The sequence below is a fragment of the Scleropages formosus genome, chromosome 23 (genome assembly GCF_900964775.1).
Source record: "Scleropages formosus chromosome 23, fSclFor1.1, whole genome shotgun sequence".
Taxonomy (NCBI): domain Eukaryota; kingdom Metazoa; phylum Chordata; class Actinopteri; order Osteoglossiformes; family Osteoglossidae; genus Scleropages; species Scleropages formosus.
In genome coordinates, this window is record NC_041828.1 from 17,287,521 (window position 1) to 17,313,384 (window position 25,864).

The 25,864-nt window shown below is 44.2% G+C and overlaps 1 protein-coding gene across 3 annotated transcripts in view; it reads right to left on the reverse strand.

Moving 5' to 3' along the window:
* Window positions 1-25,363, reverse strand: part of LOC108919298 (triple functional domain protein) — a 91,277-nt gene extending 65,914 nt beyond the window's left edge. For all 3 annotated transcript variants that reach the window (XM_029248059.1, XM_029248058.1, XM_029248060.1), the window contains exons 1-2: window positions 25,098-25,363; window positions 12,837-12,890 (exon numbers count right to left, since the gene is read on the reverse strand). In XM_029248059.1, the coding sequence (XP_029103892.1) occupies window positions 12,837-12,890; window positions 25,098-25,170 (127 nt within the window). In that variant the 5' untranslated portion in view covers window positions 25,171-25,363. The remainder of the gene's footprint in view (window positions 1-12,836; window positions 12,891-25,097) is intronic.
* Between the last annotated feature and the right edge of the window lie 501 nt (window positions 25,364-25,864).

Below are 25,864 nucleotides of genomic sequence, written 5' to 3' on the forward strand. Positions count from 1 at the left end.
TGTGGGGTGAGAGAGAGAGAGGGCTAGGGTGAGGGTGGCAGCTGAAATGTTACCAGTTGTCAGGGACAGATGGGTGGGTACGAGAGAGGCAGAGAGATTGGCAAGCAGATAAAAAGAGAGATGGAAACACAGAGCGACAAAGAGGCAGACAGACACCGAATGACAGAGACAGACAGAGGTGGAGACACAGATGGACAAGCAGAGAGATAGAGACACAGGAAAGAGTTCTGCCCATATCCACCCAACATTTGAAACTGCCTCTTTCCATCTGCTCTGCTCATGTGACCAATAAGATGCCTAACGTCACAGCACAGGGTGCAGGAGTGTCTGCACAGCTCAGTAAAGTCATATTAATGACTATTTCAGAAGACCAAAACTTTTGTCAAAGACATTCCCAAAGCAGTTTCCACCTGTTCAGAGTGAAAGCAACTGAAGCAACTCATTCTTACCATCATCTACCTTGTGGGATTTCAACAACAACATTTCAACTTAGAGATTTATTACTAGACTTAAGACAAAATGAAATGCTGGTCCAGTATCATCAGAATAGTTTTACTGACTTATGACAATTCACACAGTGTAAAGGAGCAATGATACACAGATAAAAAGAACATACTGTGTGTGCGCCACTCCACACACACACACACGCACGCTTGCTTTGTTTCCAGTAACACACACTGAGGCTGGCAGTGAGCAGATGCCTCATATACAATAAAGAGGCAATAAGAGAGCTCAAAAACAGCTGGTAATGCCAAGTCATTTCCCACAAAGCATTTTTTGTAATTTATAAGAAAAAAATTCACTACCTTTAAAATAAATAAATGTCTATGGGTTTCCCTGACTCCACTCTTGTGCTGTGCTTGCCCCATAGGCTCTGTTGGCATGCTACAGCAGCTTGACCCAAATGGGTAGCAGAGGATGAAATTGAAAGGCTCATTACGGCGTCCTGAGAGCGGTGCGGTCGTTGGGCGACCGACAGGGATGGTCGAGGCTGCGAGAAGAAAGAGCCCTGGTTCAGGAACATCAGGAAGTCGAGGGCTGTGGGAAGATCAGATGCTCCAGAGCACATGAGGAAACACACTCGCCTTAAGATTTACACACCCTGAACATGTTCAGAGATGGAAAAGAGCCAAGTGGAAGAAGGAACCGTGACAGGAGGGACGCCTGAAAGATGTAAGTGCCTTGGAGGATTTAGACGGCTAGTTTGTCAGTAAAAATATTTACAGCATTACAGTCCAGGATGGCAGATAGTTGAGCTGGAGAAAACCAAGAGAAGCACTTTGTTCTAGTTCACTTCTGTAACAGTGGGTGGGCAGGAGGGTTTCACATCTTACCTATAGCAACACCATAGGCATTGAGGAAGAGCTGAAATGCACAATGCAATGGCAGAACTGTGACTGTACTCACAATTATTCAAGAAGTTCATTTTTCTGGTTTCCCAAGCAAAAGAGTCACTTGTCACTTTTCTTAAACTTCAATATAAAATATATCCACAGTTGAACAGTATGGCTTTACTCAGAACCGATGCAACTAAGAATTACTTCAATCATATGCCTGACTGTTTGCCCTTCTCTAAAAAGAGAGGAAAAGAAAAAAAATCAAAACGTTCCAAAACAACATAAGAAATGTGAACCTCAAATTACTCTTGTAACTGGTGCTTTTCTCCAAGGAAACCTAAAAATCTTTGTACAGCAGGGCTTTCTTACTGTATCAGCTGAGGGTAAGAAACTTCAAGAGTACTACGGTAGTAACAGGACTCAAACCCGGGTCTGATTGCAAAGCAACAGTGCTACCTGTTATGCCGCCTGCTACCCCTATGATTTTAGGATGTCATCACAAACCCTACAATCATGTACCATCAAATTGTCTCATTTTGATGAATTTTTACTGCAACCCACTGGTCTAAAAAAGTCTCAGAACACATTTATTCTAGAGATTATATAAATCACATCAAAAGAACAGCCCTGGGGCCTCCCAGCTCCATGTGACACCAGGCTTGAACGGACTACAGAAACAGAGGGGCGCACAGGTGCAAGACGTTGAGTCAACACTTTTCTTGTACGGCCTGAAGCGAGCAGATCGGACAGTTCTTTGGTGTACAAAGCGGGATGGTAATTTGACATCTCCCATGTGTTTCACTGAGTCCAGTGCAAGCGAATGTATGCTCCACTTCACTTGTTTAATACCATTTACAGCTCCTGAGGAGCAACACTGTATGACACAAACGACGAAAAACAAAACAGGTACACAGAACTTTTATGTATGGGGTTCTTAAAAGCATTTACTCCTGCAAGATCAATGACATGCAAGCTCCATCCACCACTTCCCACTACTGAAGCATTATTGGGACAGATTAATTATGAGAAATGGGTAAAGTACACCACAAAGCATAGGTCAGGGTAGAAAAACTGGCCCACCCCCCACCTGATTTCCCAGCAGTCCCGGTGCATTTATTCATTCAGTCCACAGTGCTCTCTGGCTTACAGTAATTGGCACCAGCCAGGGTGCTCATCTAACCTTCCTTCCGCCTCCCTGCAGGTCTGACTGGGACAGAAGCCGTCACATGCCCTCCACCACACGAAGACACACTTCTAGAACCATCTGGAAGGTTCAAGTGACCAGCAGAAGCTGTGGACTTGACACTGGTCTACAACAGCCTAGAATTGTTGAGAGAGAACCTGTCTCACCTCCTGCTGCTCTACAGTAATCTGGTTTATAAAACGTTACCCTAGGATTAGCACAGGAAACACAGCTGGTAACTGAAAGTGAGGCCGTATGTATGCGCTTTGTTGAACAAGTAAACAATCTACTCAAAGTATGCATAAATGTACCAAATTAACTTAAATGCAATTCATCAAACAAATTATCAGTGTCCCATGACGTACATGGCTTTAGCACAACAAATGGTTTCGTAACGGTCCTCTGGCTACCCTCAGTATCTCACTGTGTCTCATTTACATCTTTCAAAACACCAATGGAATCATCATTCTTCTTTGAAAAGATTTTCTCCTTTAGCCCCAGATATTCATCCATTTCCACTGAACAGCCAATGGCCTGGAATTGCCTGGGGACACTGTCGCCCCAGGAAGAGAAGGCCTGCTGCTACTGAGGCTCAAATCAGGAATAAGTGGTGTTGAAAGGGGATGGATGTAACCATTGGCTTCACTTTAGCACCTCTATTAGGGTCAGGAGTGAAATGTTCCTGAATGTGATGCTAGGCATCGGAAGGGATGGTAATTAGCACTGCTGCTCATCCGTAAGAAAGCAGTGCGAAGACACATTTGGCACAGGCTCTCCCACATCACGTAGCTTTACGCTGACCTGCCTGCACTCAACAACCCCTCCTCTTCTGTCTAAGTAACATGCTCACCACACTGTGGGCAAACTACTAGGTCAGGACTATGGGCTGGAATTCCCAGAAATGAATCACATTCCCACATTGGCTAACAGAATGACAGAGTCAGCTACGAGGCATGGAAAAGGCCTGCCAGTGGCTTTGAGTCACAAACCAATGCATAAAACACTCTCAGAGTTCTGGACATCTGCAGTGCTGGGAGATAAGCACCGATCATCCTGACCGATCAATCTCCCTTCCCAGCTAAGTCCTGATCACGTTATTGGTTTAGAGTCGGCAAATCTGCTGGAGCACGGCCATTTGCTCAGTAGGACCGGGTGAGTCCGCAGCGGTGATGCTGCCGCCAGACTTATCAACATGTGGCTCTGGGATGTTACAGCCTGTGGATCAGGTAGACAGAAGCAGGTCCCCTCAATGTGCGACAACAGCTGGGGACAGTTCAGAACCAAATCTGCAATAAGCGAAGGCAGTGATGCCATCCGTCAGATTTCTGACAGTGACAAAGCAATTAGTCATAAATCTGTCTTTGTTGTGACAAAATGCATTTTCTCTGTGGCGTCCCAGGCTGTGCCAAGTCACTCTGCTGCAGACCGCGGCATGTAATGATTTGTTCGACAACACGCTCGGCCATGAGCGCGAGACACCCCCAAAGTGTTCCTCATTCCAAAACAAGCAAGCGTGACAGCGCTGACAGAGATGCTTTGGCCACACCCCTTATTCTTCAGTTCAATTGCTGTTGGCTGGTAGAGCCAGGACAGCACCACTAGTGGTGACTGAACTTTGACGGGGTGGATCTTAGAGTTGATCTGTGGAGACTGGAGTCAGTGGTTTGCAGTGCAGCATTAGCAGCTGCAAATGCCAGTTTCTAGTATTAGACCTGAGCAGTTAAGGTCCCAAACAAGCTGAAACCTGAATGTTCCCCAGGATACCGGCACTCATTGTCAAAGATAAAGAAACTAGGAACCACAACAGCTGAACTGTCTCTGCTCATTTCACACAAACTCCTTCAGCAGACCACTGAAGTTCAAGAAATAATTAGGTGCATTAGAGGAGCAGCTCAGGACTGCACAGTCAATAGGGTAAGGAGGAGAATGTCATTACAGACAAGATGGTTTCTGTTGCTGCAGCGATGATCTCACTCCATTGAGATGACTGCTAACTGACCACCGAATGTGACTTTGACAGGCCCTTGGTTTCAGAGCCGCTGCCTGGCCGCTCCTCTGTCTGTCTGGCAGCCCTGCATAGGAGGCCAAACATCTGCCCGATGATGTTCGCTCTCCGTGCCCGTTCACGGAGTCTGGAGACTGCTGCACAGTTGAGAGAGAGTCTACAGCAGGGAGTTGCCGGTGCCACGTGGCTGAGTTTCCCAGCCCAGGAGAAGTTCTGGGCAAACTTGTGTCCCCTGAGGGTAGGGGTGGAGGGAGTGAAACCAAAATCAGTGCTGCTGTCATAATTGAAGATGAGCAGCCCAGTAAGACAAGTGGGGGAAAACACTGGGACCTGAGTGATGCTGAGAACCACATCCATGACACAGCCAGAAGAAACTGACATAGAAAACATAGCACAAAGAGACTGGATGAGAGGAGAAACCATTAACAAATGGGAACATCACCAAAGTACATAAAAATAACTGCTTTCAAGGGAACATGGGGTTAGGTGCAGGACATATGAAAGCACAGTAATCATCACCTACTCTAATTTAAAAAAAAAAAAAAAAAAAAAACCTCCTAGCATGGGGAAAGTGAACTAGTAAACAGTGCAAAACCTACCAAAAACAATCTGTTATAAATAACTAATACAAATGAAAAAAAATTGGTGACCTCACCTTGAGAAGATATGAGAACTTTCTGGAGGAGGAAAATCAAGCCTGGAATTTGAAGCTTTTTACTTTTTTTTTTTTTTTTTTTTTTAAAATAAGTTATTCCCAAATTGCAGCTCTGTTTTCGTTATGTAAATGTTGTGTTCCTCTGTTTATTCATCAAATCTTTTAAACATCAACCCTTACAGCAGAACTGACTGTACTTTTCATTAGGAACAATGCAGGGACTTAGATATTTTTACTTAGAAAAGGCTCTCTCATATAAAGTAATGACTGACATCACCTTACAGGTAATTTGTAAGGAGGCCAAACAGAAAGGCAGTTAGATTTTCTATTATCAAACATGTCATCGATGCAGTCACAAAAAAAAAAAAAAAAAAAAAAAAAAAAAAAAAAAAATGTTTTACAGCATACATTTATACCTCTAACTTACAGTGCCACATGAAAAACAAGAACTCATGACTCATCTTTCCCAAAAGCAATATACGTATAGGTCCCCTTTAACATTTCAAGTGAGTCACCGTAAACAGCGAATTGCACAAGATTATGGGATTCTGTACAACAAACGGTTAAATAAGGTGAGCTGTACTTATAGTCTGAGTTACAAAAAGAAGGATAAGCCTGTTGCCTTCCATCAGAGGAAGCCTGATCCTACCAATTAAAAGAAAACCTGTGCTCTCAAAAGGTATTCATTGGTTATATAACCACTGCAGTGCTGGGGGGTGGGTCCTGTCCTGTGAACATATGGAGGGGTAAAGCCCCTTGTCTACTACAGTAACCACCGTGATACAACTCTCCAGCTGGTGCTCTTGCTGAGAAGGAGAAACGGCCCAGATAGTGGGGCCATGGGTCCTGCTCATTGGTCACCGTCACCACCGAGCAGGACCCATGGCCCCAGCCCACCAGGAAATGGATTGAGCGGTCCGGACCACACACGCGTGGGTCTTATTGAAATGACGACAGGAAAAAGCAGCAAGAAAAAGCACCTCCAAAGTTTGTCCTGGTAAAATGACCAAGATCTGTGAAACCCCATATGAGAAACAGACAACAGTCTTTACACTGAGGAAACTTAGATTTTCTGAAAATTCATGCTGAAAGTTTGTGCCCGTAAGGTATACATGTTCATGAGCATGCTCGGCTCAATCTTTTACAGAGCCACTCCAGCAGTGTAAAATAAATGTTTTTTTTTTTTTTTTTGAGATGCATATAAACTACTAGGAAGGTGATTAGGCATCGATGATATTCTACTAAAGTTTTATGCAGCTACTTGTGTGATGAATGTTGGTGCATATGGTGAAGGAAACTAACTTTACTTAAGAGTCACATCTGAAGCCATGTCTTTCTCCTAATGTAATGCACACATTGTATTTTCTGAGATGTGCGTCACTTTGGAGAAAAGCATCTGCTAAATGAATAAATGTAAAATCTCAAACTTGGTCTACATACAGACCTCTACACAGTTAGAAGATAAAGTGCAAATCTGTAACCAAGCTATCAGCTACCAAACCATTTGTCATGTTCTACTTGGACTAAATAAAACATTTAAAACACCGTGCACAAATGCCAAGGATTCCAGGGTAGCAGTAAGGCAAAGTGTTATAAAACCAGCAAGTTCTGCTGAGTATTGAGTTCACACCTTCCCATCTGCAGCGAATTAAGAGCAAAGGCCAAAGACCATCAAGTATCCTGAACACTACATCATGTGAGCCTGACAAGCACATGTAACTGCCTGAAAAATGTAAAGCAGGATACTAATCCTGATCTGAAACAGGAAAAATACCCTGCTGTGTAAATATGTATCACTATGTAGCTTCAGTGTACAAATCTGACATCATAAGTTGTTTTGCCAACACCTTTCTGCAAAAAAAAGTACTTTTCTTTGGGGGGGGGTAGAAAAAAGCAAAATAAATCAGCAAAACTGGTTGTGAGGATTTCATGAAGTTATTAAAATTGTCATATTTGTGGTATTTACATTGCAGACCTCTTGGCCAAACCACTACTTTACAAGCAAAAAGCATCCCAAACCTCCAGGAAAAACTACAGAAAAACTAGTGCTGCATCTAATTTTCTCGAGGCTTCAAGATGTTTTCATAACATCACCATCTATCAAACATTTACTTACACATGCACAAAAATCATCATGTAATTTTTTGAAGACACTTTATTCTTACAAGGTACTAGACAGCCAACATTCCTCACTGTTGGAGGCACTTGGTGCCACTTGATTTTCAGCTCACCGACACCTGTCACTGTTAGTAAACAATGAGCAAGTGACCAGGAGTAGTAGAGATGGCTTCAGGCAAGTATGGTCAAGTATGCGCTGCACTTCCCTCATGAATTTCATTAATTATAATACGCACTCAAAAATAAGTTAAGGAACACCAAGAGTTGCATGGGGGGGGCATTTAGACAAGGAAAACATTTTTTCATACTGACATGCATGTAAAAATATTTTCCAGAGTCATTTATATGTTTGGTTCTCATTATTATACCACTTGGTGCTGAACTAAAATGAAATTACGTGTTGCTGAGATATATTATTTCAAATAACCGGATTTGTGTTTTATCTATTCATGCCGACTCAAGTAGCTCACTTCCCCTGAACCCTGAGGTTGGGCCATCATGTTGCACTCATACTGTTATCAGCACAATACCATAGAAATTATTTTTGTCATTTTTAAGTGCCTCTGAGTGAATGTTGCCATTTGGCAATGAGAAATGTGGCTCCAGAATGCTTCATCCATTTGTGCCCAAGGCCTGAAAGGGCTTTGTCCATCATCATTTTTAACTACTATTGTACTGCCTTGGACAAGGTTTTTACTCAACTTTGCTGAATATGTAACCTAACAATAGTCATGTTAAGTACCTCACAAGTACCACAGCAAAGCCCATATCTGGGACTTCAACAAAGACCAGTGAGCCATGTGCACTTCCTTAAGCATCACCCAACCTGCTTGCCCACACCTGCACCCAGGCCATTTCATTCCCTCAGATGCTCCACACAGCCCCGAAACATGCCAGACCAAATGAAATCTCAAAAAAACTGGAGTAGGACAGGGACAGCTCCACCAATGTAGGTCACAAATCAAGATTATATTTTACCACAGGACCACAAAATCTGCATTAAACAACCCAGAGGATGAAATTCAGGATTTTATGTGCAAAGGTCCAACATGGGAAGGAGGCAAAATGCCACTGGATGGATGGTACACATTTAGGGCTAAAATAGCAGTTGACCCCCCCCCTCAACACCATCTGCTCATTCATATGGCCATGTGGGTGCTCAACCACTGGGACTACCAACATCACCTCTGGAAGGGGGGGAGGGTGCATTTACTGTGTAGTCACAACTATTTGTTAATAATACTATGACAACACATAAATAGAGTAAAGAGTACAAAATTAAATATTTAAATTAAACAGCACATAGCTAACGGAATATTTAAATGCTTGCTTTACATTTGTTTCTGGCTCTTTACTTCCTGTCATGCTTTAGATGGTCACATGGGCCATGTCTGAAGCCCACCAACCAGTAACGTGAGATGCAGAAGCAGGTCACTTTAATGCGGCCTTTTCAGTTACTTATATACTTCTTAAAATGCAAAACTATACCAGGTTCAAGAGAAACGACTTATTTCTCAAAGCAATTAGTGCCGACTCCTACACGTGGTTGTACACAGGCACACACACAAAAAAAAAAAAAAGCAGGCCCTGTGTGCCGTTCTCTTCCACCAATGCCTTATGCCCTTAATTGTACACATATGTCTCCATTCACCAGAGCTGGAAGTCATTTATAAGCAATAATGAAATCCGAGGCACTGCGGTGACCTCATATGCACAACCGCCCGCCCCATCCCCACTCCCTAGCCTTGGCAGAAGAACAGAGACCCCGTGGGTCCATCTGACAGTCAACTAAAGGCAACAGCCAATGAGTGTGAAGAACTACTTCCCATTTCATAAGAAAAAGCAAAGTGGGTGGGTTGTGACTGCAGCGCCTTCCCTCTGGCGTTCCAGAATCTCTGTTACTACCCCCACCTCGAGGTGGACGTGTTTATCGCAAGTTAGTGGTGAAACACACGAGTGGCATTAGAGTGTCGCTGTCATGCTGGAAGGGAGGTGCTCAGAGGAGCAGCCTTACAATTCAACACTCAGTGAACACAGGAGCCCCTTCAGGAATCCCCACCCACCCACACCTCCCCTCCTGTACCAGCTTTCAGAGAGACCTTTTTTTTTTTTTTTTTTAATTTTTTTTAGGAAGAAGAAAAAAAAAAAAAGCCAACCAGCACACTAATGGATTACGCTGCTCCCCCAACACAGTAGTGTTCCCACAACAAAAGACATGTGAGAATTTCCTCACAGATGTCAAGCAGGAAGGTAACTAGGTCTTACCTAGCATACTTGCACTGATTTCCTTAATAGTTTTAAGAGAAGAAAAACTGGACCAAAATCAGGAGGGTGTGGAAGCAGTTAACATGTTTCCATGAGCAACTCCCAGTCCTGCTACCAGCTGACCAGGAGACTGTAGGGGAACACAGGTGAACAATCTGCTCGGCGTTTGATGGCCCTTTGTTCGGCTGCCAGGACCATCCTGAGAGCCCACTGGCAACCATATTGTCTGGACAGCAACCCTGAGGGACCCATGGACAGCACCATGGCCTTTGGCCATCATCTCAACTAACTATGGTCAGGAACTGATGGAATGAGGAGGAGGAAAAGGAGAATGGACACAAGGTTAAAGGACTCCAAACTTATCGTGTGTTTATCTCCAAGACATAAGTGTGAAAGCATAAGAACCACAAGTGGTTCCGAGTGTACTAGATGACCCAGTGAGCCTATATTTTCAGGTGTTCCGATGAGATAGCTATAGTGTCTTCAATGTGGTGTGTGTGTGGGGTCGGGGGGGGGGGGGGGGCAAAGTTTCACAGCTTATGGTTAGAATGTAAATCGTCTATTATGAGAATTATGCACCTGCCTGCGTGATGAGCCTCGGTGCATACAGTGGAAAGAAACTAAGTTTACTGAAGAATCACATCTGCAACTGTCTCTTTCTCCTAAGGTAATGCAAAAATTGTATTTCTCTAAGATGTACATTGCTTTGGAGAAAAGTGTCTACAAAATGAATAAATGTAAAATGCAAAAATTTTTACCTCACTAAGCCCCAAAGCCATTTAACCTAACAACTTTAAACACACAGTCAGTCATCAGCTCAGAGCAACTGCTGTGAGTAAACCATCTTTTTTCTGAACATCTGGCAAGGGTCTGTAAGGGTCTCCTGTATGCACTTAAGGGGCAAATGGATGAGTGAGTGGACAGGCATGAGAAGAGAATAGGCACTCGGCAATAATCAAACTCACTGGTAAAATTCCTTGGCTCCCAGCTAAGAAAGCGTGACCCAAATTGTGTGAGAACATCCAAAGAGAAGCAGACAACTCTTGCATGAATCACATTCCGACAGCCATCATGGGTCTGTGGTGTTTACAAAACTCCCCTCTTCAAAGACTATAATGAAACATACTGAGTAATAATTTCCTAGAATTTAATATTACTGCTGTCCATCTAGATATAACAGGTGAGAACTGGAGGGCAAGAAGCACTGTACTCCAAAGCCTGTATCACTTTGTCACATTTAGACCTAAATTTCAATTTGACTGTGCCAATTACCTTGTTAAAGCTTTAGCAAAATTTAAATTATCAAAAATTAATCAGTTTCAGAAGCAAAATACTGTGAGGAATACATAAACATATATATAAAACAGTAACTTACTTAATTTTAATTCAATGAAATGGATTATATTATGTCACTGTTATATTTAATATAAATACTTTATGTAATAAAACAATTTTAACATTTTATTCATTTAAGGGGACAGCTGGTAATGTAGTGGTTAACACTGCTGCCTTTGCACCCAAAGGCTGCAGGCTCGAATCTCACCTCTGGCTGTAGTACCCTTGAAAGTTCTTACCATAAATTGCTCCGGTAAAAACTACCCAGCTGTGCAAATGGGTGAATAATTGTACATAGCTTAAAATTATAAGTCGCGTTGGAGAAGAGCGTCAGCTAAATGAATAAATGCAATGTAATGCACCCTTACTGAAATATACACTAACAAGAAGTCAGTGGGCCCCTCTGAAGTTGTGTGATCAAACACAAGGATGAGCAGAAACTGAGGAAGTCAAAACGTGTACACTGATTTGTTGAGACCCTTACGAATAGAAATGTGATAAGTGCGGAACACTATACATCAGCTCCTTATAGTTTAATGGCAGGAGCCATCAAACACGTGCTGCATGTTCGATAAGGACACTTGGAAAATTGCACAGAAGATTCAAGCAGCCAGCAGCAAACCGTGGGATTCATACCTCGTTTAAGATTAATCTGCGTCTGTCTGTGCGGACACCCCCCCGCCCATCACAACGTTTTCCCACTTATACTGCTGCTCTCCGGAAAATCATTGTGGGTTCTGGATGTGTTTTGAGATTGTAGCCTGTTTACACAAAGCACCATTGTTCTAATGTCTACATAGATCTGCAATGAAAATCTTGACGTAATCATGTAGCACCCTGGATGCGTCTCCTTGCTACAGTACTTTCCTTAATCGCAGTAATTTAAAAAAATGCAACCAAATGGACCGTTGCTTTGCACCACGTAATCATTTCTCTGCATACTTTGTTGGAGGTGCAAGTCGTCATGCAGTGCGAGAGCAGATATGCTGTCTGTCAGCACAAGTTCCAGCACGTTTTCACTGTTGAGGAATTAAGTCTGGTTTTATAATCTTGGTATATAAAAGCACAATCATGAAGTACAATGTTTTACTCAGTTTGTGCAGTTTATTACATACTTTTGGCTTTCATGACGTCTAGAGTTAACCCTTTTAAGAGCATCACCGAGGCTCTGCTAGCAAGTATTGTTTTGCACCTTGGAGGAATTTGATGGCACAAATATTGTTGAATTAGACTGTCCAGCAGCATGGGGGGGTGAGATTACCAAATTACACAAAACAGAGCTCTGGGAAATGGCTCAATTTGCTCAGTCCCAATCGAGGACAAAACGCTCAATCACCCACCCAGACAATTGCAGTGGCGACTCCACAGCGGGCAGTTCATCTAAATAAACATCAACTTCAGATAGCAACTTGGTTGCTCCCTTGTTTTCCCACCAATTTGACACTACTGTTGATAATAAATAAAAGAAAATGAGTCTGGGAAGCACTTCTACCACCCTTTTTTTTTTTGGCCTTCTTTAAACTCTGGCATTCATGGTGTTTGGTTCTATACTCTGCAACTCCCTCGAATTAGCCAATGACAAAACCTCAAAGAAACAAGGTCAAAGCCCAGAGACACTCATTTATATTATGTCTGAATGCATTCTATTATATTTGTTACCTTGTCTTATCACTGTACATAGACCATTTTCTTCCTAACACTTTTTTTTTTTTTCTTTTTACACGCACCAAATCCGATCATTTCAGAAACTGCAACTTGAATATTTCCACTCCCGATACATTTCAGTTCACTGCATTTGCAGATGAACATCTCATAGACAATGTAAAGGTGCAGAACATCCATGAAGAACAGCGTTGACATTTAAGAAAGAGACATATTAAAAGCACAACGTACATGTCCACAGGTAACAAGTTCATTTTATAACAAAGTCAAACATACCTGCTTTTTGGATGGGTGCATCAACTTTTGGCTCACATTTTGGAAGAGAACAATCTGTAAAAACAAGCAAACAGATGACTTTACTGAGAAGGAACAGCTTCTGCAGTGATAGTAGTGACCTGTGACACCCATGAAAACATTAACGCTAAGGAACTTATCCTGGCTACAGCAGAAAAGCTGTTTAAGTGATTCTTTTCCAGTGTGAGATTAAGAAGCATTAAAATGTTGGGCCTGACACAGAATTAAAAACTTTCTGCAGCTCAGCTGGCCAGGGGATTAATTTCTTCCAAGGTAATGAGCATTAATGGCATACTAACAGACTGGCGGGGAATTACGGTTGTGCTGATTGAACAGTCACATATGTCTGTACAGTCTCAGGCTGTGTTATGTTTGAAACGTGAACAACTGCTTGACTGCAGAGCTTGTGAGCGCAATAGGTTACAAAAAGAAAAATCAACTAAACTGCACAAACCCATGAAAAAAAGTGTGTAATCAAGCACCGTAGGCCCAAGCAAAGCCTGTAACAATATCATTAAACTGAGACATCGTCTTTGTTAGCTGTCCGGTGACTCAGTCCCTTCACTCCTTCAAAAAGGAGACCACGCACTGCTATCCCAATGAAGGAATGTTTCATAAAAGGCGAAAAACTGGTTTACGAATGGCTGCCATCAGCTGCAAAAGGAGAAAGCAAAGCATGAAGAGCTGAGAATGAGAGAAGAAAGCCATTCCTTTAGCCGCAATGTGTGATAAATATTGACTCAAAGAAAGAAGGGCCACACCACCCAACACACATGCCTTACACACTGAGAAAGGCGTTACAGCTAAGCAGGTGGCCATCATCTGGAATGGGACACCAGTCAAAAGGCACCACTAGAATGTCAGGCTACTATTACAACAGCAAAATCTCAAATGATTTCTAATAGATCTGTCCAAACATCTATTATTACTACTACTTTTAGCTGACACCTTTGTGCAAGTCAACTTTCCACAACCAGACCGGGCACCGAGTTCTGATTCACATTGAGATGACTAGGCAATCAATTGAAGTTACTAATTTAGCTGACACTTCCCCTAAAGGGACTTACTATGATTTACCCATTTATACAGAAGGGTAATTTTTACAGTGTCAGTTCAGGGTAAGTACTTTGCTCAATGGTACTATAGCAGGAAGTGCAATTCAAACCAAAGTCCTTCAATGGCAATGGTCTAAACACCACGTCACCTGTTGCCCCTAACGAGATGAGTTTGCCCAAAGAGAAAGATATAAAGAAGAAACTGAAGAAACTTAACACCAATATAAACATTTAAAAATGAAGGCATTTGCCCTTGGTCTTTCAAGGGCCTTGGGATAAAAAGAAAAAAGGAGCAGACTTTCCCTTGATAAACGCACATGAATAATTGTGGGCTACGGCGACCTTCCAAAAAAATGTCGTCATCTCCCTTTTACGGCCACATGACAAAGTGTGAGTAAAGCTTTTCAAAAGGAAATGAAGGAATTGCTCCCGTCTGCTCCCACCAATCAAGTCTTAGCAGAGGATGAGAATAACTTCCTGTGCTGAGCCAAACAACATTGGCCATACTCTGAACAAGAGTGAATCAGCCCACCGTCTGAGCAGAGGCTAAAAAACTGGGTTTGGGATAAAGCTCCCCTTTTAGTGTGCCGCAGTGAGTGATCTTTCTTCATGACTTGCCTCGTGACTCTGGTTCGAAAACTTGTGGGCTAGTAAGAGTAGCCACTGGAACGCTAAACGGACAACTCATCTTCCGAAGAATGCCCGTTTTCATAATCGTATCCATATCCTTGTGTAGGCTTCACAAATTAAAACCAAACATGCTGGAAAGGAAGCTGTACACTACCATATATACCAAACATCATGAGCAGGTCACCGTGTTATATTTGTACAACTAAATCTACAGTAGTTGGTAGCAAAGGCTGAAGTTAATGTCAAGTAACCTAAAGGTTCCTGGGTTGAATCTCCCATTATGGTACCCTTGAGCAAAGCAATTGCACAAGATTGATGCAATAAAAATTTCCCTGCTGTATAAATGGGTAAATCACTCCAAGTAGCTCAATGTACGACTCTAACACTGGAAGATACCTTGGACAAAGGAACCAGCTAAATGCTAGTTAATAATTCCCTCAAAGTAGGAAAGATGACGCAACTGCAATGCACATGTGATGTAACAAACAGCCACAGTCTGATTTGTCTCACCAACTAATTCACACACATTTGTCACAGTCAGATCTTTAACCATTATAGCCTTTCCAAAGTTGCAATTCTAAGCATACAATCCTGAGCTTTTATAGGCTTATTCCATTCACACAGATCACAAAACACCAAACGTTTACAAAAAAAAAAAAAAAAACCCTCTGACCTCACGTAATTAGTGAAAATAGATAAAGGGAGCTAAGGGCAAAGATTCACTAACAGCACAAGTAATAAAAATATTTCTTGCCAACATATAAACTATTCTGTTTGACAAACACAGCCATGCAGAAATGAGGCCAATGTCAATTGTTGTTTATGTCTAGAATAAAGAGGTCACAGACGCCCCAGAAGTTTATTTTGCAATTGATGACGTTCTATTTCTGCATGAACCAATATCAGAGACAGTCCTAATTCTCATCTACTTCCTCCCTTGTGCTTTGAGGTTTATTTTTGAAAGGGTCTGGCACAATCTGCAAGTTAGTCAGCCAATGAGATGATGTCAAGTGGGGGACACATGACCATGTTAGAACCTAAACATGGGCTTGTGCTGGACTGCAACACTGTAAAGGTAATAATATCCGTGTGAACAGGGGACAACCTTCATCCTCAGAGTAATGTCTCCAGGGCACTGAGTTTAACACTCTCTTTTTAAAACTGTACATGCACTCACTTTCCATGAAACTGTCTTTTTTTTTTTTCTTTTTCAAGACAAAAAAATTTACTACAAGTCTTATCAGATGTTCTGGTTCAGTTTTCATTTACTAACATGCCAGTTAAAATGACGACAGTTGGCATTTTACACACTTTGTGATCCATTATAAACTCATCCATTTTAACTGGACTCGGGTGCTGAGAAGCTCAGGATTTACTTTAAAAAGACAATTTAAGGTTCATTTTCACAATGAAAACTTATTTGTGCTGCTGCATGTGCCAAATAGGGGTGCTTTTCTGAACGACGTGCAGAACTTCAACGCAGTTGGACAAGTGTGCAACATAAGTTGATTTGACGTGCACTTGATAGCAACATTAATTTTAAGATTTGGTCATGGTGTTTCTCACATGCAAGGAGTGCTGGGTACTTTGAACAGTAGTCCATCCAGTCATTGTTATTCTTGTCTTTAGACACTCTGATCAAAACAAAAGGCACATTCCCAAATGGCAGAAAGCGGAAAAAATCTGGGTGGCTGAACTGCCACATCCAACTATATCTGATGGGTGCTGTTCGCCCTGCTTCAACTCCAGAAGCTACAGACTCGGACATCAGAGGAAGGATTTCCAGTTATCATCCACATCCCCGTATCGGTCTAATTTACAGAAAAACCATGATCTGACCTCAAGATTGGATGCAGAGGCCTTACGATAGCCTTGACAACTGTCTCTAATTACGCTTCCATTTACTCAGTAGATGCTCTTTTGGCTGGTGTACACATTATGGAACCCATTCTGAACAAGAGGATTTTGTTTCATGAGGTTATATTTTATAGCTACAAGCAAGAGCATCCCCCAATCCCCCAGGTCTAAAGTCCTCGTTAAGGAAGAAACCTTCATTAAAATGTTTATCCTCAGCCAGATTTAACATGTGTTAACGAAGCTAACAAATTACAGCAATTAAACATAAGAAAATAAAATGAAAACATTAAATTAAGTCATGAGAAACCGCTTTTTTGCTGTTCCACAAGAAACATGTTTGTAATTCTAGAAATTATTAGTTTTGATAATAAAGCTCTAATTGTTTTTTTCACCCTCTGGTGGGTGTTAAATTTGCAGACACACACTTCACAGAGGACTGACTCTACATTGATTAAGCCATGCAAGAGGGCTGAGAACCCGTACTCTCCGGGGTTCAGTAAAACTAGACAGAGGGGTAACAAAAGTGGTGCAGTCAGCTGGGATTGACAGGGCCAACTGATCACACATTAGTGCTTTCTGGACCTTCATGGCCCAAGCAAAAACAGAATAAAACTCCAAATAAACGTGGTATTTAAGACCTTAAAAGATATACTAAAAATGTTACTATTTTGTTTTGTATATTTAGTGCTTGAAGCTCTTACAATAAGCATAATTATGCAAAATCACAGAGCACCGCAGCACCAGTATCCTTTAAAGATATGCAATACTGTCTTTAATTAGGGAAATGTGTTCAGAGACTTGTAAAACTATTAACCGCAAAGGCTGGATCAGTAGTGTCACTGGCTGTGGTTTACTTGTAACACGTGTGGCATGCAGCCACAAGAAAGGCAGGTAAACACAGGTGGCAACAGAGGAATCCCCTAGCTAGCCACAGTAGAGAGGTTCTTACAGCTTCTCTAGTGTGATGAAAAAACATAATGACAGGAAACCTGATGTCCTATTGGCCAAAAAAACCCCCACCAAAAACATAAAACTGGTAGTGAAACTGGACAGAGTATAAATGATTTGCTGTTAACCTCCGAGTTGCCATGCTTGTCAAAACAGAAGACATTAGTTGCTACTGTTGTACCCATGAGAAGAGTAAGCAGCAGCCTAGACTATGAGCGTTACAGTTTAAAATGGTGCGTGAACTTAATATTAACACTACAACAGCTAGCAGATAACAAGACATGACATTAATTCAAAAGGAAGGGACAAGGAAACCTAGACATTTCAGTTCACAGAGCCCACCGAAAATAAGTACAAAGCAGAGACAGAGCCAATGTAAGCATGAATGTCTGAAAAGGGAGCAAAAGAAATGCGTCACGAGAAAGAAATAAGGAGGCGGCCATCAGACAGCGAAAGAGGGCAGCTCCACCTGCTTGTCCTACTTTTGCCCAGCCCAGCAGCCTGCTTGGCCCAATGGCATTCCCCAGGGATTCAACATAACACCAAAAAACTACATCCGTTCTCATTGGAGAGCTTCACAAAGAGCACGGGAGCAGCATAACCAGGTACGCAACACAGTATATACACGGTGCACTGAAACACTACACCCAAGCAGGGATTACAGAACACAAAACACACAGCAGTTACCACAAATTATGTAAACTTTAATTCTAAAAGGCTTTACAAGTCGATATAAAACTCCAAAATCTCAAGATTGTCCAAATAGAATGTACTTTTCTGACAGGAACGCTGATAATCAAGAGCAATAAAACACAAAGAAAACAGACATTTGCCATTACTTTGGTGATTCTCTTCAAGTGACTTTATTTGCCAATGACTGTTTATAGATAGGAGTAATTTTTACTGGGAAAATTAAGCATATGTACAGCAGTTGGCTCACATCACTGAACAAAGCCGCACACATCCTGATGATGCCACCAAGAGGCATGAGGACAGAGGGGGCAAAGCTGGCACCTCTTTCTGTCCCATTCTGGGTTGCACATTTTTTGCATGCAAATCTGCACCAGGATATCAAATGGAGAAGAATCACAGCGCCGGGTCAGCTGCCAACTTGTCCTGATTCTGCTACCACAGGTCCTGTACACTAAGTAGGACAGCAGGACACCAGTAGATCTCTGAAATCGATGTACAATTGGACTGGAGAGCATAAATCCCTCATCGCATTTGCAAAAGTCCTTTGTCCAAATATAGAGGCAGCCAGTGTGCCTCCTTTCCAAACTTAAATACACACACAGACCAACACACAATTGTACTAAGAGAGAGAAGCAAACTCCTACACACAGAGCTAACAGGATGCAGCGGATGGTGACGTGTGGTAGAGCACAGGGTGGGCTGGCTTGAGTTGACACACTTACAGGCTGCCCGCTGCAGCCACCAACGATGCTCCAGTTTCTGCACCTGCGCTTTAGGACGAGTTTCAACAAACCTAGAGTGGCAACAAGGGGCCTGAGATGCAGCAATCCAGAAAGATCTCCAAGGCTTGGTTTCATTGTGCATCTGGAAGATTTACTTTCCCTTAGATATCTGTATTCACAGCAACTTAAATACAAATTCAGGAAGAACCGGGGGGGGGGAGAAAAACCCCACACACCATTTAGCACTATACAACCAGATTAAAGCAGAGATTGATTTTACCAGCCACAAGGACTTTTGACTTTGAAGTAAACTCAAACCTCTAATTTGCATCAAACTGCAAATCTTCACATTGAAAATCAGCCATTCAAACCTCTCATATTTCCTCTCTCTTCATATTTCTAGAAGATGTGTTTTGTCCAGTTGTATAGGTCTTGCCAGGTTACAGAGGTACACAGTATAATGCTTAAGACGAAAAGGTCACTGGATCCAGATGCAAGAGACTGTGTACTTTTGAAAAAGTACTTCGCTTGAGCTGTAACAGTTAAAATGTCAAGCACTATGAACAGGTAAAATGGTCAACTCTCGATACAACCGCTCATGCGGCAACAAACAAAAGAGCTCATTCGAATACAGACAACTGTGGAAAATTCTTCTCGTTTACCTCTTTCAGTGTGGATGAGCCAGATCAAACTGTACAAATGTCACGGCTCTTAAAGAAGCAAGTACCTCCTGAGAAAAGTGCTGGATTGACTGCATTCATATCATCTCAGGGAATACAACTACCATTGAGTTCACAACATTTTTTATATTCCTTTGAATAGTGCCTCTGGAGAAAAAGCAAAACTATCTTGTGAACTTTTTCTAAAGTTTCTCACTGCATAGCTCTGCGTTCCATGAATGTGGGAACAAAAGCATCTCCTAGCTTCACAGAAGATAAATCTCACATTGACAATAGCTCTTAGGCAACATCCTGCTGTGCACATGCACACGGTAGGAGAACAATGTTGTTTTGCCACTTTCGCTATCAGCTCATGACAAATGTGTCGCTGGCCTTCATTTCCCATAGCAGACAGTCTGACAGCACAGCACCTTCAGGGCCTGGGCAGGCTGCCTTTTCAGGTCAGTCGAGAGAGGGTTGTCTCCAGACAGAGGTGACGCCGTTCTCCACATCATCGCCACTGGGGTGTCTCACAGCCACAGCAATCCAGCAGTCTTCACTGCTCAAAAGGGGCAGTAAAATGTTGATGTACCTTTAAGAAAGGCAGTTACTTAACCCGTAGTGTTCCAATTAAATAAAAAGCTGTATCAACAGCATACGCTTGTAAACAATGAGTAAACGTATGCACTAGGCAACCAAAATAAATAAATAAAATACACCCTCTTTACAAAGAGCGAGAGAGACGCACGCTTTGTTTTGCCTCCAGGTGACAGCAAACGGGAGTAGGCCTCACAACCTTCTGCATTCCACACGTCAACCACTACAGCTGATGCTTAACTTTACAGACAACTGGCATGAGGCAAGAAGAACAAATCCACAGGACCCCCTTGAGTTATCCATGGCTGCACAAACTCATATGCCACCATGACATTCTCACCTAACAAAACTTACATGTGAGCTTCCTTCCTTCTCTGAGAACCAGTGAATATTACCCCATCCAATATTTGACTTTGAGGATTTAAGCAGTCCATCCATTCAGCCTCCTCTCGTTCCACTGTGGGCCAATGCCAAAAAGCTCAATATACGAGATGAGATAACCTTCATAGGAAGCCTACTGGATTTTGTTAAGAACAATATTTATTTTGAATTAAGGTAATGTAATCTTTCAACAGGAGAATTATCAGCGGACACAAGCTGTATGATTTGAGGATGCAGAATGAATAATTCAACTGTCCTACCAACCGCCAGTTTCAGTCCTCAATCCCAGTTTGGATCATGTATCTTATAATGACTGTTGACTTAGAGGATAAGAACAAGGGAAGCCATTCTCTGTACACCACAAGAAAGTGGTGCAATTACAGCTGGGGGGGGGGGGAGATGAGTGTCATATAAAGGTCAGATGAGGACTGCATGTGGAGAATCCTGTGCAATGCTGTCTGGAAACACACAGCACACAACAGCACCAAGGTTTTCCAGGGGCACAACAATAGAAAGCTACCGGAATTTAACCAGACGCATAATGCTGAGAACCAAAACAAATTTCTCAGGACCCTGAAGACCACAAAGAAGTGGAAGAAATTCAAGCTATAAAGTTTATTTAATAAAAGAAGAAAAAAAATTGTACGTAAGCCAGGCTTCACATTCATGTGTTGGGAAATCACACAGAAGCTTAATTAATGTGTTTAAGAGTGTCCTAAAAAAACTGAAAATACTCAATGCTGCAGTAACTGCCATTTCCCAAGACAGCATCTTGCTGGCCACACAAAGAGCTCCTTCTACAGCTCCTTCAGTATAAGGGAGCCCTTGTACCTGGAGACTCCTGCAGAGGGAAGAAGTACGAGCAGTGGGTCGGAGCCAATGTAGGTCACGTCGACCTTGCTCCAGTGCACATGGAGGAGCCTTTGGGAGAGGAAAGTGGGCGCCGCCCTTGACTGTAGCCGTGTCGCGAACTCCCTGCACCCATCACATTATGCCTGTGTGTCTACTCTGCGGCACAAGCGGGGGTAGTGAGAGGAGGCGCCTGACCACATACCCAAAACCTTAACGGCCTTCGTGTTTGAAAGCCCAACGTGGACGAACACACACACACACACACACACACACACACTTCTTGTCTAGATGCAGTTCCGATATAAGAAGCTGTATAAACAGGGGTCACGTATCACAGACCCGAGTCAGAAAAAGTCAACATGTCAATGGCACAATTTACATCCAGAAGAGCACATCCCAACCAAACCCCACCATCCAATTCAACACATGTTTCTGACAACAGTGAACTAAGCCCACCAGAAGAAGTATAGTAAAATATCAAATGATCACGATGAAAACTGTCTTCTAGTCTGCAGCATCTTTTGGGCATATATGTGGAAATGGTGACACTGTCTTTGGTCCAAAGTTAAGGCTTCCAAACAGCAAGTCATTTTGTAGGATGCTGAGAAGAACATGTAAATCAGGACTTTCAATCAACCGGACCATTTGATCCAGTGCCCTTAATGACCATTGCTAAGCTACTGCTCTACCAAGACTGTTTTATGATAGCAAAGAATAATTCCTAAAACACGCACTAAACCCATCCCCCTTCAGCAGCAGCAGAACACAACTGACTGAGTGAACACCGGACCGAACGGTAAGAAAGTAGGCCACTCAAGCAGCAGCCTAGAACTGAGGGGCAAGCAATCTCGCTCTTCCAACCTCTCGTCTCTTCCGACAGCTACAATGCCTCACTAGGACCTGAAAAAAGACCAATAAACGCACCAGGATAAAGGCCCACATGAAACATGGAAACCAAAATACAGATACCATTAAGTAAGATAGCCCTGTGAGGCTATGTGTTCAAACATGCACCTTGTGAAAAGAAGAAAGAAGAGAGGGGATTACAATGGAAAAAGCAATGTTCCAGTGGATCACCCTGTGCTGAGGTCTGGCAGCTGTATCGGACCTTGCAGAACACCGGACTGTCTTGTGTAGGAGCGGTAGAGGAAGACGATGCAGAAGGAAAAAAATGGCACAAGTGAGGGAGTGAGCACCGGCCATCTCACGAATGCGTCTGGACTCCCAAAATAAGGTGTTGGTTCCCCAAGAATCCTGCTGTATCTAGTCTTCTTCTGACTGAGCAGCAGGGAAATAATATACCGTGGACAGACTAGGGGGGACAGTAGTGAATGAGAAGCGACGGAGACCTCCGATTTCCACACGACCCATGAGTCTGTCACACAGCATTCAGTTCACAAGCCACACTTTACCTGCGTTGGGTTACCCCTTCACTCCCCATGGTCTGTGCTTGACTGCATTTTTGAGGAGTGTGAAAGTCCACCACTGTAAAAAAGCCCAACGCAGGGCTGTCAATCAGAGCAGCTTCCCGCCAACGCTCACCACAGTGACAAACCGCAGGGCGAGCTGTCGCACCACCTACCGCAGCTTTCCCCCCATACAAGGGCTGAGCTTCGAGACACTTTCAGATCACGGGTAGATATTCCACGGTGGAGGACCAGCCACCTGCACTATAATTTCAGCAAACAAAACAAATGCAAAGTAATTATCAGTAGTGGTGATTTGCAGTTTTTAACTCTGAAGAAAACCACAGGAAAGAGCAATAGCACTTCTGGGTGAGGTTTACCATGATCTACACCTCAAAGCAGGGATGCGCAGAAATGCAAGGCAGAGCCACAAAGCAGCAGCAGCAGCCACACCAAAGTGGCACTGTGACTGTCAAACATCCTTCCCCATCATTATTAAAGCTGAAAAGCACATTCAAACGTCGCCTCCCGCATAAAACACGCAGACGTACAGTGAGTCGCAGCACTGGAGTCCATGGACCATGCGCTCCCGTTGGAGACGCAGCATCGCACGCATCCCCAACAGCCCACCTGCGTGGGCAGTTCTGGAACACCTGCCTGCACTCGGTGTTTGTCGGTGTGTCGGGATAAAAACGGGCCGTTTTATGGAGCAGTGCGTGTGTTTTGTGAGAAGCACCGAGATCATAAACCTTCAGTCTTTGTTGCTCCGCTGCTCCAACATGGCCTTCCAACATGATGTCATCCTCACACCGTCCACAGCTCCTCACCGCCCTCAAGCCTTGGGTGTGTCGCACACACCGGCACACTTATTTCTTAATATTAACATTTCCCCCCATGTTTGTTCCGCTGTTTTAAATGAAAGAAACGACGGTTCGGGCCACCAGAAACGACCCGCGCGGACCTCACCGCACAGACCTGACGAGTCTTTTCCGCGGGCTTCGGCTGTCACGCACGCAGTCCGAACATTTAGCACTGAAACACTGCGTTCGACACTTATTGCACCGCGTAACGCTGCCGAACGCACACAATCTGACAGCGAAGTGGGTGTGCGAGCGTCCGAGCGTTAGCGCTACGAGTCATTGTTGGGGGGCGAGCGGACGGCCCTCGTGCTCGCGCGCTGCTCGCTCAAGGCTAACTCCGTTAGCAGCCGCGCGAGACTCCCTCTCTCCTCCTCACGAGCCTCAGGAAACTGGGACACGGCGGCGACGTTTTGCACTTAGTGACCGCTTCTAGCAAAAACAAAAAAAAAAACAAAAAAAAAAAAAGAGAAAAGAAAACCACCCGCGCTCACCAGGGCAGAGGTGGCGTTTCAAAAGTGCGACCGTTAAAAGAAGCAGGTGTGTCGCTAGCTAGCCGTGCTAACAGCAACGTCCGACCACAAAGGAGGCCGCGGCTGAACCGCTCGCGCGGCAGCTCGTGTCGCCGCAACAAGGAGCAGCAGAAATGCCAGCAAATTCCCGCTTATCCGCGCGCTTCCCACGGGTTTTGTTTCAAAGCGTCAACAAGAAATTACTGTTAACGCGCACCTTATGATATGGTGATAATTCGTGTTTAGAATCAATCACGCTGCTCGCTTGTACTGAGCACCTGTGATTCTAACGTCTCGTGTCGTGACTCCCTTGTGAGGAATACCGGCGTAACTAGGCGTACTAAACCAGTGTGTCTAACTAACCAAGTAAGCCATCAAAGGCGCCAGCGGCTGTGTTTCCGTGTGAGGAATCAATCTGGGGGCAAACCGCTGTGTGCGCGCTCAGTCTGAATGGGAGGCTGTCAACACAGCCGACCTGATCACCATCCACTAGTTCAACCATCAATACGCATCATCAACAACTTCTATCAGCCTCGTGTCACTTCACGCTGGTCGCGAGTGCGCGCAGCCAGCAGTCAGTCAATTTCCCGTTTTTCATTGTCTCTGATATGAAGACAACGAATTTGGTGCCCCTTCCTTCATCCGACGGAGCAAACCTGAGTGAAACGACGATCCCCCTCTGACTGGCAGTGGTCGGCGGGGTTTGAGCCAACAACCTTCCCAATTGAAGGCGACTCCTCGCTTACTTGCTTGTCTACCAGACTAGTAGATCGCAGCCCTGTCTGTGCCCTGCTCCTTCCCTCGCGCCAGCGCCGGGCTTTGATCCGAGTCCTACACCGCACACGTCTGGAAAAGACACTGATTTCCTTGCGTGCGCACGGTCACACATTATGATTATCATGGTGGCAGATGATCGAGGGAAAATGTCGCCCAGGAAGCAAGGCAAGGCGGCCCGCCATCCAGCGCCGCACGCCACGCGCATTCCCCGTTGTCCTCGCGCCGCTTCATCCGCCCGCCCGCCCGCGAATTCCCCTCCCGGTCCGCGTCCGTCCGGCACGGGGCAGGGCTCCTCACCGCCGGGTCTGAAGAACGCCGCGATGTCGGCCGCGTCCTTCGCCGTCTCCTCGGCGCCGTCCCCGGAGCTCATGGCCGTGGCGACCGGTGAGTGTGAGCCTTACAAAGAATCCCAGCGACCTCGTTCTCTCTGGCGTGGAGAGTTGGAGGAAGCCGCCGGCGCCTCTGACCGCACTGCGCTGCCTGCGCTCCGCTCACCACGAGCCCCGCGCGGACTCGCCCTCCATCTTGGATCGCTCGCACTGCACAGCGGCGCGCGCCGGCCGGCGGCTCTCCCGACTGGAGCCGAGAGGAAGTCGGCGGAGAAGGGGCGGGTTCAGGGGAGGGGGCCGCCGGGAAGCTCCGGGAAGCGGAGAGCCGCAGATGGAGAGGCTCCAACACCTTCACTCACTGTCACTTCCCGGCTCTTGAAAAAAAGAGCGACTTACAGCCATCAACGGCGTGGCAATATCTCAAACTGACATTTAGGTTCAGCATAAATCATTAGCCCGTTCTTTATCCAGAGCCAAAAAATACTCTTTCACACATTTACTGTTACTGAGGTCACTAGCAATAAGTACCATGACGTCATGAGTGGGGATTGGAACCAACATCCCTCAGGTTACAGGGCCGTGGGCTGAAGAACTGCACACGAGTACAGACATGGATGCACAATCCCATCACAGCTGTTATTTGGGCCTTGCTGTGGCTCGGGTGGGAACCGTACCATGAATGACCACGATTTACCTGGTTCTGCCATCAGAGAGAACAGGTGAGGCTGTAGAACA